Source organism: Haliotis rufescens, unplaced genomic scaffold (genome assembly GCF_023055435.1).
Source record: "Haliotis rufescens isolate VD_foot unplaced genomic scaffold, xgHalRufe1.0.p SCAF_3, whole genome shotgun sequence".
Classification (NCBI taxonomy): Eukaryota; Metazoa; Mollusca; class Gastropoda; order Lepetellida; family Haliotidae; genus Haliotis; species Haliotis rufescens.
The window spans coordinates 463,547-481,506 of record NW_025964001.1 but is presented as its reverse complement, the minus strand read 5'-3'; the positions used below and the strand labels follow the sequence as shown (position 1 = coordinate 481,506).

General features: G+C 37.2%; 1 protein-coding gene across 9 annotated transcripts in view; it reads right to left on the bottom strand.

The window, feature by feature from the left end:
* Window positions 1–16,999, bottom strand: part of LOC124140708 (ral GTPase-activating protein subunit alpha-1-like) — a 94,738-nt gene extending 77,739 nt beyond the window's left edge. For all 9 annotated transcript variants that reach the window (XM_046508403.2, XM_048403505.1, XM_046508406.2 and 6 more), the window contains exons 1-3: window positions 16,783–16,999; window positions 16,127–16,237; window positions 183–232 (exon numbers count right to left, since the gene is read on the bottom strand). In XM_046508403.2, coding sequence (XP_046364359.2) covers window positions 183–232; window positions 16,127–16,237; window positions 16,783–16,906 — 285 coding nt within the window. In that variant the 5' untranslated portion in view covers window positions 16,907–16,999. The remainder of the gene's footprint in view (window positions 1–182; window positions 233–16,126; window positions 16,238–16,782) is intronic.
* Between the last annotated feature and the right edge of the window lie 961 nt (window positions 17,000–17,960).

Below are 17,960 nucleotides of genomic sequence, written 5' to 3'. Positions count from 1 at the left end.
TCAATAATTTTATAATCCATGTACTCCAGCCTATTTGGAAAGCCTGATCGGCCAACTGTATCGATCACTGGTTGCTGGATCAGATGATTCTGGAAGAGATTCTCCTACATCAAAATAGACAATCTATTGGGCAAACTGAGTTTGCTGTGTATAGCAACATATTGAACATGTTGATTACTTACTTCAAATATATGCAAGATTGCCTCAAGTTCTTCTCTATGGGCCTTGCTTGCTGTAAAGGAAAAAGAAAATACATTAAGAATAACAGAAGTTGGTATGTAAAAGTTGCTACACCAAACATATCTTATCAACATTCATTTATCTTAATATCTATTCCAGGGTTGTGTTTAGAAATTGGAGCCCTACAATAATTTCTACCAACAGGAGGACTTACTTAGGGGACAAGTTTCAAGCTCAAAACTAAAGTTGTTTGTAATGTTCCTTTTTGATATGTATGAGGAGCTTACCACAAGGAGTGGGCTATGTACATTTGTATTTTGATTTGATAGAATAACCTTAAGGCCCATTGATGTGTATGGTCGGAGACCTGTGAAGATCCTGGTTAGAACAGGCCCTCAGCAACCCATGCTCATCACAAGAGGCGACAATCTCATTAAAATCAGATCTTAGTTCTCGCTACTGCTAAACAAAGATCTGAGGACATCCCATTACGGGTCACGTCAGACCGACCTTGCACGAACTTTGACAAACCAATGGAGTGACCAATCAGAAGGCAGCTTTCTCGGGCTTTACGGCACTAATTTAAAATTGGCGACTACGCTTTGAAACTGTTTTGACAAATTCTCGATTACAAATTTGAAACCTGAACAAAAGAACATTCTGGAATGGCTAATAGATGGTCTAGATTGTATGGATACAGTCGTTAAACCCGTAACTATCGTTCAGAGTTAAAGTTTTCGAGGCTGCATGATCAGAAATCACATTGCGACTGTCACTTTCATAATCTGGTAAGCGATGCTTTGATTTGTCGGATGAAAGGTCGTTCTGACGTGGCCCCTAATGGGATGTCCTCAGATCTTTGTTTAGCGGTAGTGAGAACTGAGGTCTGATTTTAATGAGATTGCAAAAATGCTTGTTGTAAGAAGCGACTAAGGGGATCGGGTGGTCAGGCTAGCTGACTTGGTTGATGCATGTCATTATATCCCAATTGCATGGATCGATGCTCATGATATCAATCACTGGATTGTCTGGTCCAGACTCAATTAATTACAAACCGCCATCCTATAGCTGGAATATTGCCGAGTCTGACATCAAACAACGAACACACAAGACAAACAGAATAACCTCAATTTACAGTATAAATAATCTGTGTAATCTGATAAGCATTTGTTCAGTGTGTTATGCACTGACAGGACTGAGTGTACATTCAGTGATTACAAAGCGGAGGTAACACACACTGTCATTTAAATAATCTGTAAATAAACCTAACCAGACTGTCCAGCTGACAGTTTTCGTTTATTAGAAGGAAGATAAATACCAGCTCTCAACTACATGTACTGGCATTCTTAAGATGCAGCACCCTTTGCCAAGAATAACTGGGATAACCTCATACATATTCATTCTCTTATCTTGGGAATTGAGGCTTCAATTTCAGTGCTCGATATTGATGAGTTATAAATGCAGTAATGAACTAGATGTGCCACCATGGCCGCGGAGGTGCCATGCCCCCACTCCAACTGATATTGGAGACCAATTATTACGTGAGTCAGGGCTATCAAGCAGTCCAAAATAGTCATAATTAAGGTAAACAAAAGTTATTTGATTAAGAGTGTATAATCATGATCATTGGGATTACTTTACAGTCTGCGGTTTTACACACTTGGCCCAAACCCCGCTATTTCTTCTCGCCCAGTGAGATCAGTCTATTTGAGTCCACATACCAAGACTAACAAACAAAGCCACAAATCTCTGTAGGCCAGCTTAAGTAGTAATTTGATGACACTTCAACCTAATTTGGTACAAATATCTGTAGTGAGTTAAATAATAATTGGTGCAAAGTTTCTGGAATGAAGTATTTTTGCAACACCACTTAGATATCTGCGAGAAGATCCAGGGTAAAATAGGTCTTCAGCAACCCAAGCTTGCTGAAAAAAGCGACTATGCTCACCATAAGAGGCAACTAACAGGATCGGGTGGTCAGGCTTGCTGACTTGGCCAATTGCATGGATCAATGCTCATGATGTCAATCACTGGATTGTCTGGTCCAGACTCGATTTTTTACAGACTGCCGTCATATAGCTGGAATATTGCTGAGTGCAGCGTTAAACAACAAACAAACAAACAAACAAACAAACAAACACCACTTAGGACAACAATGTTGAATGTAATTAGTGATGCCAAGAACTTGATGAACAAAGTTTAAGCCTCGTGCCCAGTGGTGGTCTTAACAAGATTTTGTCAACATATTTTAACACAAACACCATATGATTTGAACATGTTGAACAAGACAAGATGACTTCAGCATGTTAAATTTCAGCTTCATCAGTCTAGCAGTATCAGCGGAGAAGACATTTAACAGCATGCTGAAAGGGCAAAGCTCTTTCCAATGCAATGGTCAGAGTTAGGGTTACCAGGGGTCACAGGTCATGCATCTTTGAAGCAGTCATTGACCAAAAAAGAGACCACTCTTTGAAGTATTGTAGGTTCCTAGCCCTTGCATGTACGTCTGAAGCAATGGTGGTTTGGGCTTTAACCAGCCAAAATACTAGACAAATTTGCAAGAATGCTTGTCTGCTGTGTGCGGACAGTTTTGGTCAGCTGGAACTTGTATCAATGTCCTATGTGCAAATGTGTAGGATGGTGAAACGATTCCAAAACCATCCTACCAACAGCCTCCCCCAATGTTGTTCGAACCATTCCTTTTCGAAGTCAAGTTTAGTTTTCATAGCAACCTGGTTTGAACCATATGCAAAAACCTAATTTTTGCCATGGCTCCCAAATGTATGCCGATAATTTGATGAAGGCAAGTCAGTTCGTGGTGGAGTCTAAGAAAAGAGAAATTAGCCATCAACAATGACCGGCCTTGTTTACTGTATTTCACGACTATTTCAACTGACTGCAGAATGGAATTTCTGTATCTTTTAATAACTCTATCATCCTGTGCTGACCTACAATAATAGTGGTCCCTGGAGCTTCTTGCCCCACAACATCACTACGCTAAATGGACAGTGGAGCCTAGCCTAGCCTAGACTTGCTGGACTGGCCTTGTTTGTTCCTGGAAGGGAGAGCAGCGACACCAAGCAGAGGATCTGGGAGTCAAACTGCATACAACATACCCTTGAATGCATTTTGTTTTACCTAATATTTCAAACACAGACATTTGTAGTGAAAAAAGCATAAGTATCAATTATTATAGTTATAATTAACCAGTGAAACAATGAAAATAGGTTAACTGTTTAAATGTTATATTTGCTATATGTTTGATAGTATAACGTTACAACATCCAAAATAACATGATCCTAAATATGCAGACAGAAAACAAGCCCAACAATTTAAACAGGGCAGTGTCTTTGTTCACAAATAAAAAGCAAAAGCTCCAATGGTATGTACGTTCAATCGTGTGGACTGTTAAGGTTTTTATAAGTTGTTTAATATATCTTTTGTATGACCACTCAAAAATAACCAGGACCGATATATATATGACTGCCGGTCCTACATATGGACGGTTTGTTTCAAAAATGATGGGAAACACTACTATAGCTCTGAACCAGTTCTCTATGCTTCAATTTCAGTACAAAATGGAAATGAATAAAACTCGACATTTTGTCTTGTTCAAGCAGGACTAGCTCCAAACTTTGAGGACTAGTGAAATAGGTTTTCACTAGTCTTCTTGAATAGTCTTAATTTTTTATATACAGTTCTAATGTTGCTCAGGTGACTTATGATGGTGTAAAGCCACACTTTCCTAATTTTATGTTTCACGGATTTATTCCATCTTTTCCACACATGTCGGTCAAAATAAAAATAAATAGCTATGTCAATCATTTATTTATGTAAGTCCAGGGTTAGAAACAGCTTTTGTCAACTAGTCCTTATAATGATAACATAGCAAAACCCTTAAAATGGGCCAATTTCTATTAGTCCTTAGGATACCTTCACTATTGGGCAGTTTGGTAGGGACTATAGGACAAGTGCCAATTTCTAACACTGTAAGTCATTCTGCCATGGAGTTAAAACTAGCTGGCTTCTTGAATCACTGATAGTGAAATAGACATGGTACCGATATAAAACATTATACTTTTTATATGAGGGTCTATATTACTAGCGGGAGACTTAACAAAAATATATATAGTCATGTTTCATTTCTTTCTTTTCCAGTTCCTTTTTAGTAGATGCGGCAGGCCTATAAAACGAAAAATAAAAAATGTGTGGCTTAAAGTATCACGACGCACAGCTACATCTTCAGGGTCATTACTACCTAAGAACACTACACCGTGGGGATCAGGCTGCATGTGCTATGACATGAAGGTTGTGTGATAGGATTACCCAGCATGCGACCTGGCAGTCGGCCACACCAGCCATGCAAGCTGGACATGGGATCACACTGAGTACTGACATGATTGAAACTCTCATTAATGATTATCCTAACAATCTTACTGGTACTACAGTCCCTAAAATGTCTGTGTGCAAGTCGGCCCTGGACGAAGGAACGTATATCTTTAATCCCATCTTCAGCATCTCCTCAAAGCATTGATTATTCCCCCTCACCCACCCTGCATTGTTGACAATACAATGATCACTGATGATTAACAGGCAAGGCTGACTGCCATGTCCAATGCAATCCTTCAGCATTTGTTCAGAGTTAATGTACAGCGTTCTCCTAAGTGACAAGATATCATCTCATGTTGACATTCTGCCAGATTCATGTCAATCTCTAAGACATCTTTTCAGCTTACACCTCACATAGCTTTCTACCTCGACTGACATTTCGTCAAAGGGACACATTGCCTTACATTGGTAATTTAATGTTTGTTCAAAATGTGTAGTCTTTGACATGTCTGAACAGACTGATATTGACTGAATATGAAAAATGACACTGGGTTTATTTTTCACACAGTGCACAGGCGTTTTAACAGAGAATGTTGTGTATCTACTGCCATCAAACTGGAAACACATAGAACATGTCTTCCATGGTGGGATGTATTTATTTGTGACTTTGACATACGTAGAATTTCTCAGGGACATGGAAGAATAATGCCTGAAGTCAATGGAAGAATAATGTCTGAAGTCAATGGAAGAATAATGTCTGAAGTCAATGGAAGAATAATGTCTGAAGTCAATGGAAGAATGTCTGAAGTCAATGGAAGAATGTCTAATGTCAATGGAAGAATGTCTGAAGTCAATGGAAGAATGTCTGAAGTCAATGGAAGAATGTCTGATGTCAATGGAAGAATGTGTGATATCTATTGAATAATGTATGTCAATGACAGAATGTCTGACATCAACAGGGTCTGATGTCAATGAAAGAATGTCTGATGTCAATGGAAGAATGTCTGGTGTCAATGGAAGAATGTCTGAAATCAATGGAAGAATGTGTGATGTCAATGGAAGAATGTGTGATGTCTATTGAATAATGTCTGATGTCAATGGAAGAATGTGTGATGTCTATTGAATAATGTCTGATGTCAATGGAAGAATGTCTGATGTCAATGGAAGAATGTCTGATGTCAATGAAAGAATGTCTGATGTCAATAGAAGAATGTCTGAAGTCAAAGGAAGAATGTCTGATGTCAATGGAAGAATGTATGTCAATGACAGAATGTCTGACATCAACAGGGTCTGATGTCAATGAAAGAAAGTCTGATGTCAATAAAAGAATGTCTGATGTCTATTGAAGAATGCCTGATGATTATTGAAGAATGCCTGATGTCTATTGAAGAATGCCTGATGTCTATTGAAGAATGTATGTCAATGACAGAATAATGTCTGATGTCAACAGGGTCAATGGAAGAATGATGTCTGTTGTCAATAATCCTTGTAGACAGTAGACATCAGGAACATCACCTTGATTTGAAGCACTCCTGTTTCAGATTGCTGATAAAATTTCCAACACAGAACATAACAAACATATCTTAAAGCCTTTAACTGTAAATTGGTATCACTAAGCCACTGGGCTGATGTAGCAGCATGTAAACCACATAAACATAACAACATATTTCCTGGTATACAGAGAAGGAAGTTAGATTAACATGATTTAATGTCATATTTCAACATGTAAACACAAATTAAATAGGCCTGCTCATATTTGTGGGTTTGGAATCTGTATATAAAGCGTATAAATATTATGTCTGTAAAATATTTTGAGTTATCTCCCTGTATGTATAAAAGATTTAAGACTTAACAAGGACAATGAAGACCTATGCTCAGATGAGTGGTCACATTCTGCTAGGGCTGGGGCGATACACCAACCGTGCGATCCGATACGTATCATGATACCTTGTTCATGATGATGTGCTCTTTTCTGTAGTGCATAAGCCATGTTTTTCATAGACAAGATGGCCAAATACCTGACACACTATCAATTTACATTTGGCAGTGTCAAGTATGGCGCAATGGATGAAAACAATTATGTTTTCACTACTCATTTTTACTAGTAATTAGTGTTTGGTGTAACAGTTATCAAAGAATACATGTAAGGTTAGAATCAATACTTTTTACTTTGTGTGCGATCGTGATAAATACTTGTATAGAGAAGTAAAAAACCTGCGATCCACTGATGCATTATCCCACTACTACATTCTGCACAATTGAATCTCATCACACTTATCATGCTTATCATGTTTCTCTTTAAAGGGCAAGTAAAGTGAAAAAAAATGATTGCGATTCTGTTGCGAATATCAAATGTCCCAGACATGTTAAGTCAATTCCTGAGAGAAAAAATATAATATTTGTAGAATATACATATTTAAATGTCCATGTAAAAGTGTTGAAATCACACGCTCCGTAATAGGATTCCCAAACAAAACTACTTGGAGGCGTGGCCTAAAACTTATAGCGAAATGGTGCAGCGAACCGTGACAAATTCTTTCATTGGCTGATATATTGGCTGACTTGTGATGCTTCACAGCTTTACAGATACGTCATGAAGTGGTCAATCTAAAAGTGTTTCTGGGAATCCTACAAAAATAACATTGCACACATTGCAGAGGGTGTAAAACAACCTTTGATATTGACATTGTGAAATAACAATTAATGTCTGCAACAAGCTTTTTACGACTTAAGTTACATCCAGTTTGGGTACCATAAACAGTGCAACCTACTTGTCCAGCAGCTGGCCAAGGGATAATGCACAGTGTGTTCAGGGTTCAAAATATTTCATAAACACAACTGCAGGGCAAGTAGACATTATTTTGTACTCATCCTGCAATACTTTCACTTGGCCTTTTACATTTTATCATTTTCTATGTTCTCAGTATTTATTACATTTTCTTTCTGAATTTGAAGCTGACATAGTTTATGGACTAAAAAAAATCACAAACACATCCATTAATTTTACATTTTGTGCTGGCTGGGTTAATACATGACTCGTTCATGTTCACAGCTAAGAACATGTTTCCTACTCTTCCTGGGAAATGTTTAGGTTTCCTTTCATAAGTTATCATTAACTGTTCCTTTCGGAAGTAAACAAAAGAATCTGATAGTTGCTGATATTTCTGACAGACAATACAAAATAATTCACAGTCACTGCCATCTACATTAACCTCCGCCCATTCAAACTCACTCATCCATGCGTCTTACAGTCACTGTCTTAGAGAAAAACATTTTTTACAAGCTGTTTGATAATCAAACCATGTTTTTGCTCATCAAACACTATTGTCTTGTACTACAAACCCATACATCAACCATTGGTCTCACAAAATGATTTACTTTCGCTCTGACATTACTGTTAGCACACAACAGTCAATGTCATGTCAACAAATTCGTACTGAAGTATGCCATTTAATCTTGTAATTACACTGTCTGGTTATAAAAGAAATGTTTGTTGTATCTGTGGACTTAAGTTTGCAATCTATTTTATTAATTTTATTCAAAATTCCATTCAATAGTCAACAAAATCGTGTGTGAAACAATCAGATCACACAACTCACCATTATTTACAGCAACCAGAGTCAGATTACCACCATTGATGTCTTGTAACGAATTTCAATTGACAGTGAATAGATACATAAATCACAAATGCCATACTTTGACTCGTTAAAAGTCATATTTGTTGTAGTTTGACTATTATATGTCAACAAAGTTTTCAGGATCGCAAGCGCCTCGACGGTGACTGGTCAACTTGTTCCATGCGTAAACAAATATACAGCAATAACCATCAGCTGTACCAAACCGTCTGTTTTAAGGACTGCCCAATAAACAGTTGTCAAGTGTGCCGTCTCTTTATTGCGATATGTATTTTGTAGTTACTGCTGAAAACGTGCGAGAGATGAAAACGTATTTGAGGTTGGAAATTATCTTGCATATTTTTTTGAAAACCACAAGAGATGAATTGATATGATTGAAATATGTACTCGCCCAGTAGGGCGAGCATTTCTTCACTTCTTTATCGCCCTGCACATGCTGCCGCTAGTCAATATGAGCAGACGAGTGGATTTTTTTAAACTCTGTGTGTTTGTTTAAGCAATATACATCCGTACATCTAGCATTTGTTTACTTCAAGATATAATACACAAATGATAAAACAATATGAACTGTATTAAATATTGTCCTATTTGGCCAATTTCCCATTTAACATTTCTATTTGCACAATTCACAGTCCAGATGTGAAACAGCATCATGACAGTCTTTCTCTGGTTTCTAGTTGTCTCTTCTCCCTTTCAATGGCATTGTCTAGGTTTCGATACTTCTTCTTGGGTGGCATCAAACTACCTGGATTGTGATCGCAGTACTATCCTGCTCAACCTGCAGTATCTCAATGAATTTGTACATATTTGGATGCCACCCCTTGGATGATATGTGGCGTTGTCCCACTGGAAGTTTGACGTCTGGTGTAGCAGAGTATATGCTTACTCCTCCAACAGGTGAAATCATTTCACCTGATGAAGGAGTAAGCATATACTCCAAAATGTTGTGTTCTATTAATAAAGAAGTTGACATCCTTAAATTCTCTTCCTTATGTGTATCACTTCTAAATGACTTGATTCTGTTTCTTGTCTGTAATTCATTTTACAGCCCAAATCCTACTAAATGATTAATATGTTCACTCACTCACTGATATATATTAAATGGTTTTCACTCAGTACACTGTACTCATATGTGAAAAGAGTTCACCAATTAGTTGTGTCGTAATATTTTGTGAGATATTCACCAATTACATGTCTAATGTGAGGTGCCCCTTTTAATCCCCTTAATCTTACCCATCACCTCGGTCAGGTGAATTTGTACCCAAAACAATAGGTGCTGGACAAGGAGAAACACCCCTAATAAACCTCCAGGCCGACTGGGCGCCAGACCAATATGGGCAGCACTTCAAGCAGCGGGAACCTGTTTTAACCCCCAGGAAGGAGCATCCCTTTATTTGAGGGACAATCTCGCAGCTTGTTTTTTAATTGTCCTTTTTACACTGTTTCCAATTTTCAAATTGAATTTTGGTCAAACATTTGTGATTAAGTAAGCCCTAAAGTATTAAAGCTGCAAAGTTGTTCTGTTGACTTTATTGCCCTTTAATAAGTGAATAATAGGAATGTAACATATAACCATACTTAGAACCATGTCATTCTGATTGCCATGGCTGCCGTTCTTGAGATCTGTCAAGTCTGGATGAGCTGATACATAATTGTTCACTTAGTAATAGCTTCAACATCTTTTCTCCATTAATTTCAGCACCAAACATGCCATTAGGCCAAACAAAAAACATTTGTGTCAGGTGACATGAACAGATATGGGTTGGTGGGTAGTTGGGCTGCAATGAAGACACAAAGTAGCAAATAATGATCTGTATCAAGAATTAGAGGTAATGAATACAATGAAGTATTCAAGAATACCTTATTTCTCGTATATAATATGATGCACTTTTTTTCCAAAAGCTGTGTAGAGGTGGTTGAGTGCATTATACATGCAGACAACAAATTTTGACTTATCCCCCAAAAATACAATACTGCTAACGCATAACATAAAAAGCATGTCAATACATCTGTACTGAAGTATGCAAGTTAACACAGATTACTAACTAGCAAAACTCGAGCTGTAATAAAAACTGTATCAAAGAGGGACAAGTTTAGTAATAATTTTTTTTAAATTTAGCACTTTCTCGAAATTTAACGTTGAAAAAAACCAGGCCCCCTATCAAAAATTAAAATTGTGATCTTGTCCTTAGGCAGGTAAACAGTAAATATTCATGTGTCCAGAGTTAAGTCTACTTGTCCACATTATTGACCAAAAAGGAAATTTTCTACCTTAAAATCAGTCTCTTTCTGCCCACGGTTTTCATTGAAAATCCCTTGATAAATTGGAGCTAAGATGACCCACAAAATATTTCTGTTTGGGCTGCTCTCAGTTTCTAAAATTGAGGGTCACTGTACTTTTTAAGTGCCATATTTTCTTGTATACATGATGCAGTGTGCATCCCCCCTCTCCCTAATATAGCTGTGTAGAGGTGGATTCTCATAATACATGCAGACAATGGGTCTTGATTATTTCCCCCAATGCAAAGCTATTACCATGAACACTTGTACACCGGAGATAGCATGTAAACGATTCCATACAGAAATACTCAAGGTAGTACATGGTTATATAAAAGGATCACTGTATATCTGGACTTACGTTTGTAAACTATTTGATAAAATGTATTCAAAAGTACATTCGATATTGTTCACATGTCCACAAAATAGTTAGTGAACTGATTGCACCAACTTACCGATATTTACACCAGAATCAAATACCGGTACACCACTAGTGATGCCTTGAAATGAACTTCAGTTGTCAGAGAATGGATATATACTAAATACCATACTTTGACTTGTAAAAAGCTACATTTCTTGTTGTTTGACTACTGTTTGTAACTCAAGTCAATATATTGTTTTTGGGACCGAAACTGCAAGACCCCTGGAGGCTTCGATTGGTGTCTCTTCGAACTGGTCCATGCTACGTATACAGCATGATACCAAAGTGCTACGCTTATGTCTTTTTTGATTTTAAACATGAATGGTAAAAGTAGCAACTGAAATAAAAACATTTGCAAATTTGTGTACAGCTGATTGCTATTTAGGCTTAGTTTACAAAACAATTACACATGACAATCTTTATCACTGCATATAAAACATTGCCTAGCATAACCAGACAACAGGAAATACAACTGAAATCATCATGACAGGTCATGTTTTATCTCAAAATTCACATTTTGACCAAGTTTGTTATCTCATGTTAACCTGAAGCAATATGATGTGGTGTTTGACAGCACAATAGCCGAAATAGCAATTGTTCCCAAAACTTGTACTCAGGTCCAGACCATTGTAGACTATACACACAGGCCACAAAGTTAAAAAGAATTCAAAGGAGCCACTTGGCTCCTAAATTATTTTTTTTCAAGGAGCCAAATAGAATTTCAAGGAGCCAGGGCAAAATGTAAGGAGCCAAAAGTAATGATTCGTAATTTAACTGAGCTTCTGCATAACAAAACACACAAAAATCCATTAGTTTGAATAATCAGTTTTATATCATGAACAACAACTGTTGTTGAAGCTTTTGAGTTTTTCAGACAAACAAGCTTAAGAACATTGTGTCGGTAACATCATCAGACAAGTTTTAGGACATTGTGTCAGTAAATCCATCAGACAAGCTTAAGAACATTGTGTCAGTAACATCATCTGACAGTTTACCGGTGCCAGTTGCAGGTTTTGGTTCATGGAACGTGTCGACAGAGGATGAAACTTCTGTGTCAGCTTCGCCATTCAAAGCATTCCGTATTTTCTTGAGTATACTGCGCATTTTTTTCCAAAAAAAACACAGCTGTGTAGAAGGGGGTGCGCATTATACACTAAATAATGAGTTTTGATGTTTTTCCCCCATGGAAAGACATTACTGTGAGCACGTAACACCGGAAATACCATGTCAACAAATCCATACTGAAGTACGCAAATTAATCATGTAATTACACTGTCTGACTATTAAAAGTGTTCTTTGTATATCTGGACTTATGTTTGTAACTTATTTCATTAATTTTATTCAAAATTACTTTTAATATTGTTTTAATTAATTTCGGCGAAATCGTGTTATTAACAGAAACCACGGTCAGATTACCGCTATTGATGCCTTGAAACGAACTTTAGTTGACAGAGAATGGATACATATATCATAAATGCCATACTGTGACTCGTTAAAAGTCATATTTGTTTTTGTTTGACGATTCTATGTCAACACGTAATTCTCGCGATCACGTGCGCGGGAGCCTTGACAGTGACTTGTCAGACTGGTTCCATGTAAAACCATGTAATACCCGGTAATAGCAATCAGCTGCTTCGCTTAGGGTTATTATTATTTCAAATATGTTTAGTAAAAGCTGCATCTAAATTAAGAAGATATTGGAATATATTATTCCTGATAAAAAAATAGTTTCAGATACAATTTTTGCCGATCCTTGCATTAAAACCCTGTAAAGTTATATCATTGGGTGTGTCTTGACTGAATCACCGGTAAATTCAAAGGAAATGTGTGTACAGCTGATTGCTGTGTCTGGCTTAGTTTACGAGAAGATACACATGGTAATCTTAATCCCTGGATATAAAACAATGCCTAGCAGAACAAAAAAAAATACAATTTAAACAGTAAATCAACATGTCTGGTGATTTTTTATCTCAAATTTCGAATTTGTACTGACCAAGTTTCTCATCACCCATCCGTTTGCCGGACTTCGCTAAAGGGGTAGATATATCTACGGTGTAATTTTTTTTCTGCGCTTGGTAGATCTATTCAAATTTTTTTTCCCAAAAAATACTGAATCCGCTAGAGAGGGGTGCGCACTATACTAAAGAAAATACAGTAGTCATCATTTGCTGATTGACAACGATTTGTTGTTTTGACTTGCGCAAATATTGAAAAATACTTCATGTTTTTGAATGGCGAAACGACCGCCACAGCTGTCACCTGGGCGGATGTCGTACAGCGCATGCGTGGGTACTTAATAACGGAAAGTGCTTCCTTCATTCCAGGTATGGAGCCTGGCCTAGCAGTGATCTAGTCGATGTTATTATGTTCTGATATCGATTTTTTTTGCTGAAGTTACCGCACTTATATCAAAAACGATCTTTTTTAATATCTTATGACAAGAGATATTTAGTCGCCAAACTTAATTAAAGACAAGGAGCCAGTTGGCAACTGACATGAAAATACCAGTCGCAAAATACAAAACTAGATTGCCATGGCGACCAATTTAGTCGCAACTTTGTGGCCTGACACAAGAAATAGTTTTAAAATGATTATCAATCATCCTTCAAAATATACATTCTACTTATAATCCATACAGTACTTGGAGGAGGGGATGGGGAGGGGAGGGGAGGGGAGGGGAGGAAGGGAGCAAAGAAGGAAGGCGGGGTATTTTAAAACATTATTGTATCAAATATGCCACAAAATCAGGTGACAGCTGATCACTTTTAATACATTCCTACATTCATGTTCAATCCCATGTGCTGATTACACATGAAAATAAAATAATCAGATGGCATATTACTCCCATTGTTGTAAACAAAAATCCCATTAGTCATGCCCCCTTATTCTAGCAAATTAAGAAGAGTGTAACTTCTGGTATGGGATAACAAATTCTTAATGCAATAAATATTGAAACCAGAAGGCTCAATGTTTCTAGCCATCTCGATAAGAAAGCTGTGTGCAATTCCTTTCTGATGACATCTGGTTATCATGACCTTGATTTGATGTAAACCAAATTCTTCTCCCGTGAATACCCAAAACAGGCTCAAGTTGTCATGGTGGCAAGATCTGGCCATGATTAATTTGATGAATGACCCTAGTCTTTAAATTCAACCAATCATATGCACTGAGATTTCTGGCAGCAAACAAATGTGGACTACAAATCTTATGTCTCTGCACCATAACCATGATGTCAATACATTCTCATGAACATGTCTTTTAATAAGTGAATGACTTAGACACAACCTTAAAATAATGCAAGGATTTGATTATTGTGTTCATTGTTTATTAGCTTCCTGCCTACTTCATGGTGTGGCCTCTGGTGACCTCAGACAGAAGACACTCCAAATCTAATCATTAGTAGACCTCACTCACCCTTGGTCAGATTTGTGTGAGCAAAGCCATTTTACTTGCACTTAGTTTTTTCCATGATATTAAAATTTGTACAACACATTTTCCATTGTCAGGCCTTCTTGTCTACTGGAATGAAATGAAGAAAAAATGACCTCATTAACATTCACATTGTGTGAGGATTTTTTCTACGTGAAGTAAATACATAAAGATAGATCATAAAGCTGTATTCCTTGCAAATAAAGCCATTTGTCATGGATATGAATGTGTTTTCTAGTGGAAGCGAAAGCACCGGCAAACAAAACACTTTGTTCGTTTCCTTGAAAAAGCACTTATAATGGTGTATTGGCAGTACTCCAAGAACATAATGCTTGTGAGAAGATGGTGGACATGGGTAAGGGTGGAGAGCAGGCAAGATTTCTAATATGTCATAACATAGAACTAACGAACATATATATACGAAACTGTGATTGACAATGAATATAATACCTGGTTCATATTTTTCTTCACATTAATGTTTACTTTGATCAATGTCATAAACGTTCATTTTTATATTCCTGTACAATGTGTAGATCTAGTGGTGACTGTGAGTTGCTTTTAATTCCTATGGGCTCCTCACCATGTTTATTGTGGTGCAATTGCCTATTACATGTGATGTGAAGGAAATCGAAAGAAATTTATTTTATTCCATACTATATAAACTAAATATAGTGGATGGGAATTGAAAAACAGTTTGGGGGATTGTTTGGAGGCAAATCCCTTGCCAAACTATATTCACAGGTTTGTCTTTGTCAGACTGCCCTTTTGCAAAATTTGAACAACCATTGGAATGACTGACAATAAGTCGACATTAGCCAATCAGAAAGCAGCGTTCTCGTGCTCTACGGCACTAGTTTCAAACTGGCAACTGCGCTTGGAAACATATTTTGACAAATTCTCGGTTAAAATTTTGAAAACTGAACAAGAGCATTTTGGAATGGCTAATGGCCTAGATTGTACGGATTCAGTCGTATGTCTGTATCTGTTGTTCAGAAAACCCTGTGCTGAATTTTTCGAGGTTGCATGAATAGAAAACATTTTCCAACTTCCCCTTTCCTGATCTGGTAAGCAACCCTGTGGCTGGTGGGATGAGAGGTCGTTCTGACGTGACCAATAATGGGTTTCCTCAGATCTAAGATCTGAGTTAAATAAGATTGATCAGTGGTCTGCTAGTGGTTGTATGTGTGCTGCTGCAAATGGCTTTATAAGCTAAAATATTTCGTTGTTTTCAGATTTTTACGACTTTCTAATCAAAGAACGTGGCCTTATCACAAATGTGTCAGTAATTAGTTCCGATTTTCCTCATTTCACTTCGACAGATAGGAAGGCCTGAATTTATAACTGCTCAAATAACTTAAACATTAGCTTAGATGCATTTTTTCAAATCATAAGGCAATACATACAGTTGAAAGTGGATGCAAATATTTTGCCCACCACTACCCATCATGGGATGCAAAGATATCATTAAAGCCAATTTAATTATGGCCATGCAAAGTGCCATTTATACTGTCCGTGTTGAATTTTCTTTACTCATTTAGTTTCTGAAATGCCAGGGGGATATGGGCCTGCAATATGCCCTATGCATTGAGGGTTGAAAATAAAATTGCTACTGACACTCAATAAAGTTTCAGGATTTTTCTTAAAAACTGAATGATGTGTTACACTGCATTTGTAATATTATTGCTATTCATCCAGACTGCATGTTTATATTACTTTTTTATTAGTAATTTGAGGTATGTTGGCTTTAACTAAGGAAGACATGTGAACCTTCTTTACACAGTCCATAGCCATGACAGCATAGGATATAAATGTCTTGATTAAGGAATGAACAAAATAACAATGATAGGATTCCTACCTCTCTGTTTCAGATCATTCTCCACAACTCCAAAGTTGTCGTAAAAGATGTAGTAAATGTGGGAGTAGTTTTCCTGGAAAAATTTCTTTCCTTCCACACAGTCATAGTTTTCTGCAACAAAAGTATAAGAAGTTGTTGAACAGACTTTGCTTTGAGTGACATCATGACATATCCTCTCTAATTAGCTGCATTGATTACCCAGGAGTGCTAATGTTATAGATGTCAGCGACATGGGACAGGTGATCCTGTACCACAAACAGCTAGGCTAGTCTGAGATGAACTGTGCACTAGATCTGACAGAATTAAATGGCCTAAGCAAAATGTAATTAAAAATGGGAAGTGGAGCCCTCCATTTATCATATTTTATGTGTAATTCTTGGATATTTGCAACATTCATCTGCATTAATACTTAACCGCATGACATGCATTACTATGAAAATTAACAGGCATTTCACTATCATCATGATCACTGTCAGATTTGTTTATCAAAGAAAATAGTTTGAATGAGCAAACATTTAATTGCGTCACTTATTGATGCCATTTCTGGATTTTTATGATGCTACATACTTATATATAGTAACTATGATTCAATTTCTGAAATTTAATCAGTGAACGCAATTATTGACTTTTGACAGTTGATGAAGAAAACAACCTACCCAAAACAGATCGAAGGTGTTTCAATCGTGTAACGGTATCTTTCTTCGGGTCTGCGACTTTCTGCGCTGATTTCTTAATATCGCCATGACTGGCTGTCTTCCTGAAGAACAATGCCGAAGTCATCTAGCTATTTGGATCTCATCCGTTTAAGATCTATATCCATTTTGCAAATTCAACCTGTTTGATAAACAAATTTCTCCTTTCACAAATGGCGAGATTCCGCTTGAATGCGCATGCGTGTAAACAGGGGAAGTAACCCTGTCAAGTTCACAAGTGCGCGAAATTTAAACGAAAATAAAGTTTATCCCCCCCGTATCTAAATCCAAGGGCTGTGTCTCCAGATGATAGATATATTGAAACGTTTGAAGTGCACAAAGGTTTAATAAAACATTTTATCCGACAGGTTTCATTACAGGAATATATCGCGATAAGAATCTGTCCTACAAGATTACACAACACACATACAACTAGGCACAACATAGCTAGGCTACTACAGCGAAGACCCAGGGGATAGGCATTTTGTTAGTTTCTAAATAATGTGATTTACGCCACACTCATCAATAAGCCAGCTATAGACATCGGTCTGTAAATACTCGAGTCGGGACCAGACAATCCAGTGATTGACATCATGAACATCGAGCCATGCGATAATATGTATCAACCAATTCACCGAGCCTGACCACCCAATCCATATCTAGTCGCTAGAGTTCTTACAAGCACAGATTGCCTGTTCTTATCTGGAATCACCATGAGTAGCTAGGCCACATATACACGGGTGCCCAGCCGCTAAAGGTACTTACGTCAGTTCATGCGGAAGTTGGATTGCTCACATTAAAGAGGGTATCGCTCGGGTTAGTTTGATTCAAGATATCCATTTTGTATTGGTTTGTGAAAAATATTATGCTCTCCGAGTGACATATATTCCTCAAAAATATTATGTAAATCCATCAATAGAACAATTTTACATACTTATGTCGTCTCTGCATCAGTCAACAATTAGAAGTCTGGCTTGTTATATTTACCACGCTTTTAAGTTAAGGAATTCATTTCTGCAGAAGTAATATTCTTTATCTATGAATGCCTTGCTGTTGTGTATTTAGGTGTACACAGTTGTATTTTTATACATGTCTGGTGAACCGAATTGTACTATGGGCCGCTGGCCCACTCATGTACTGAA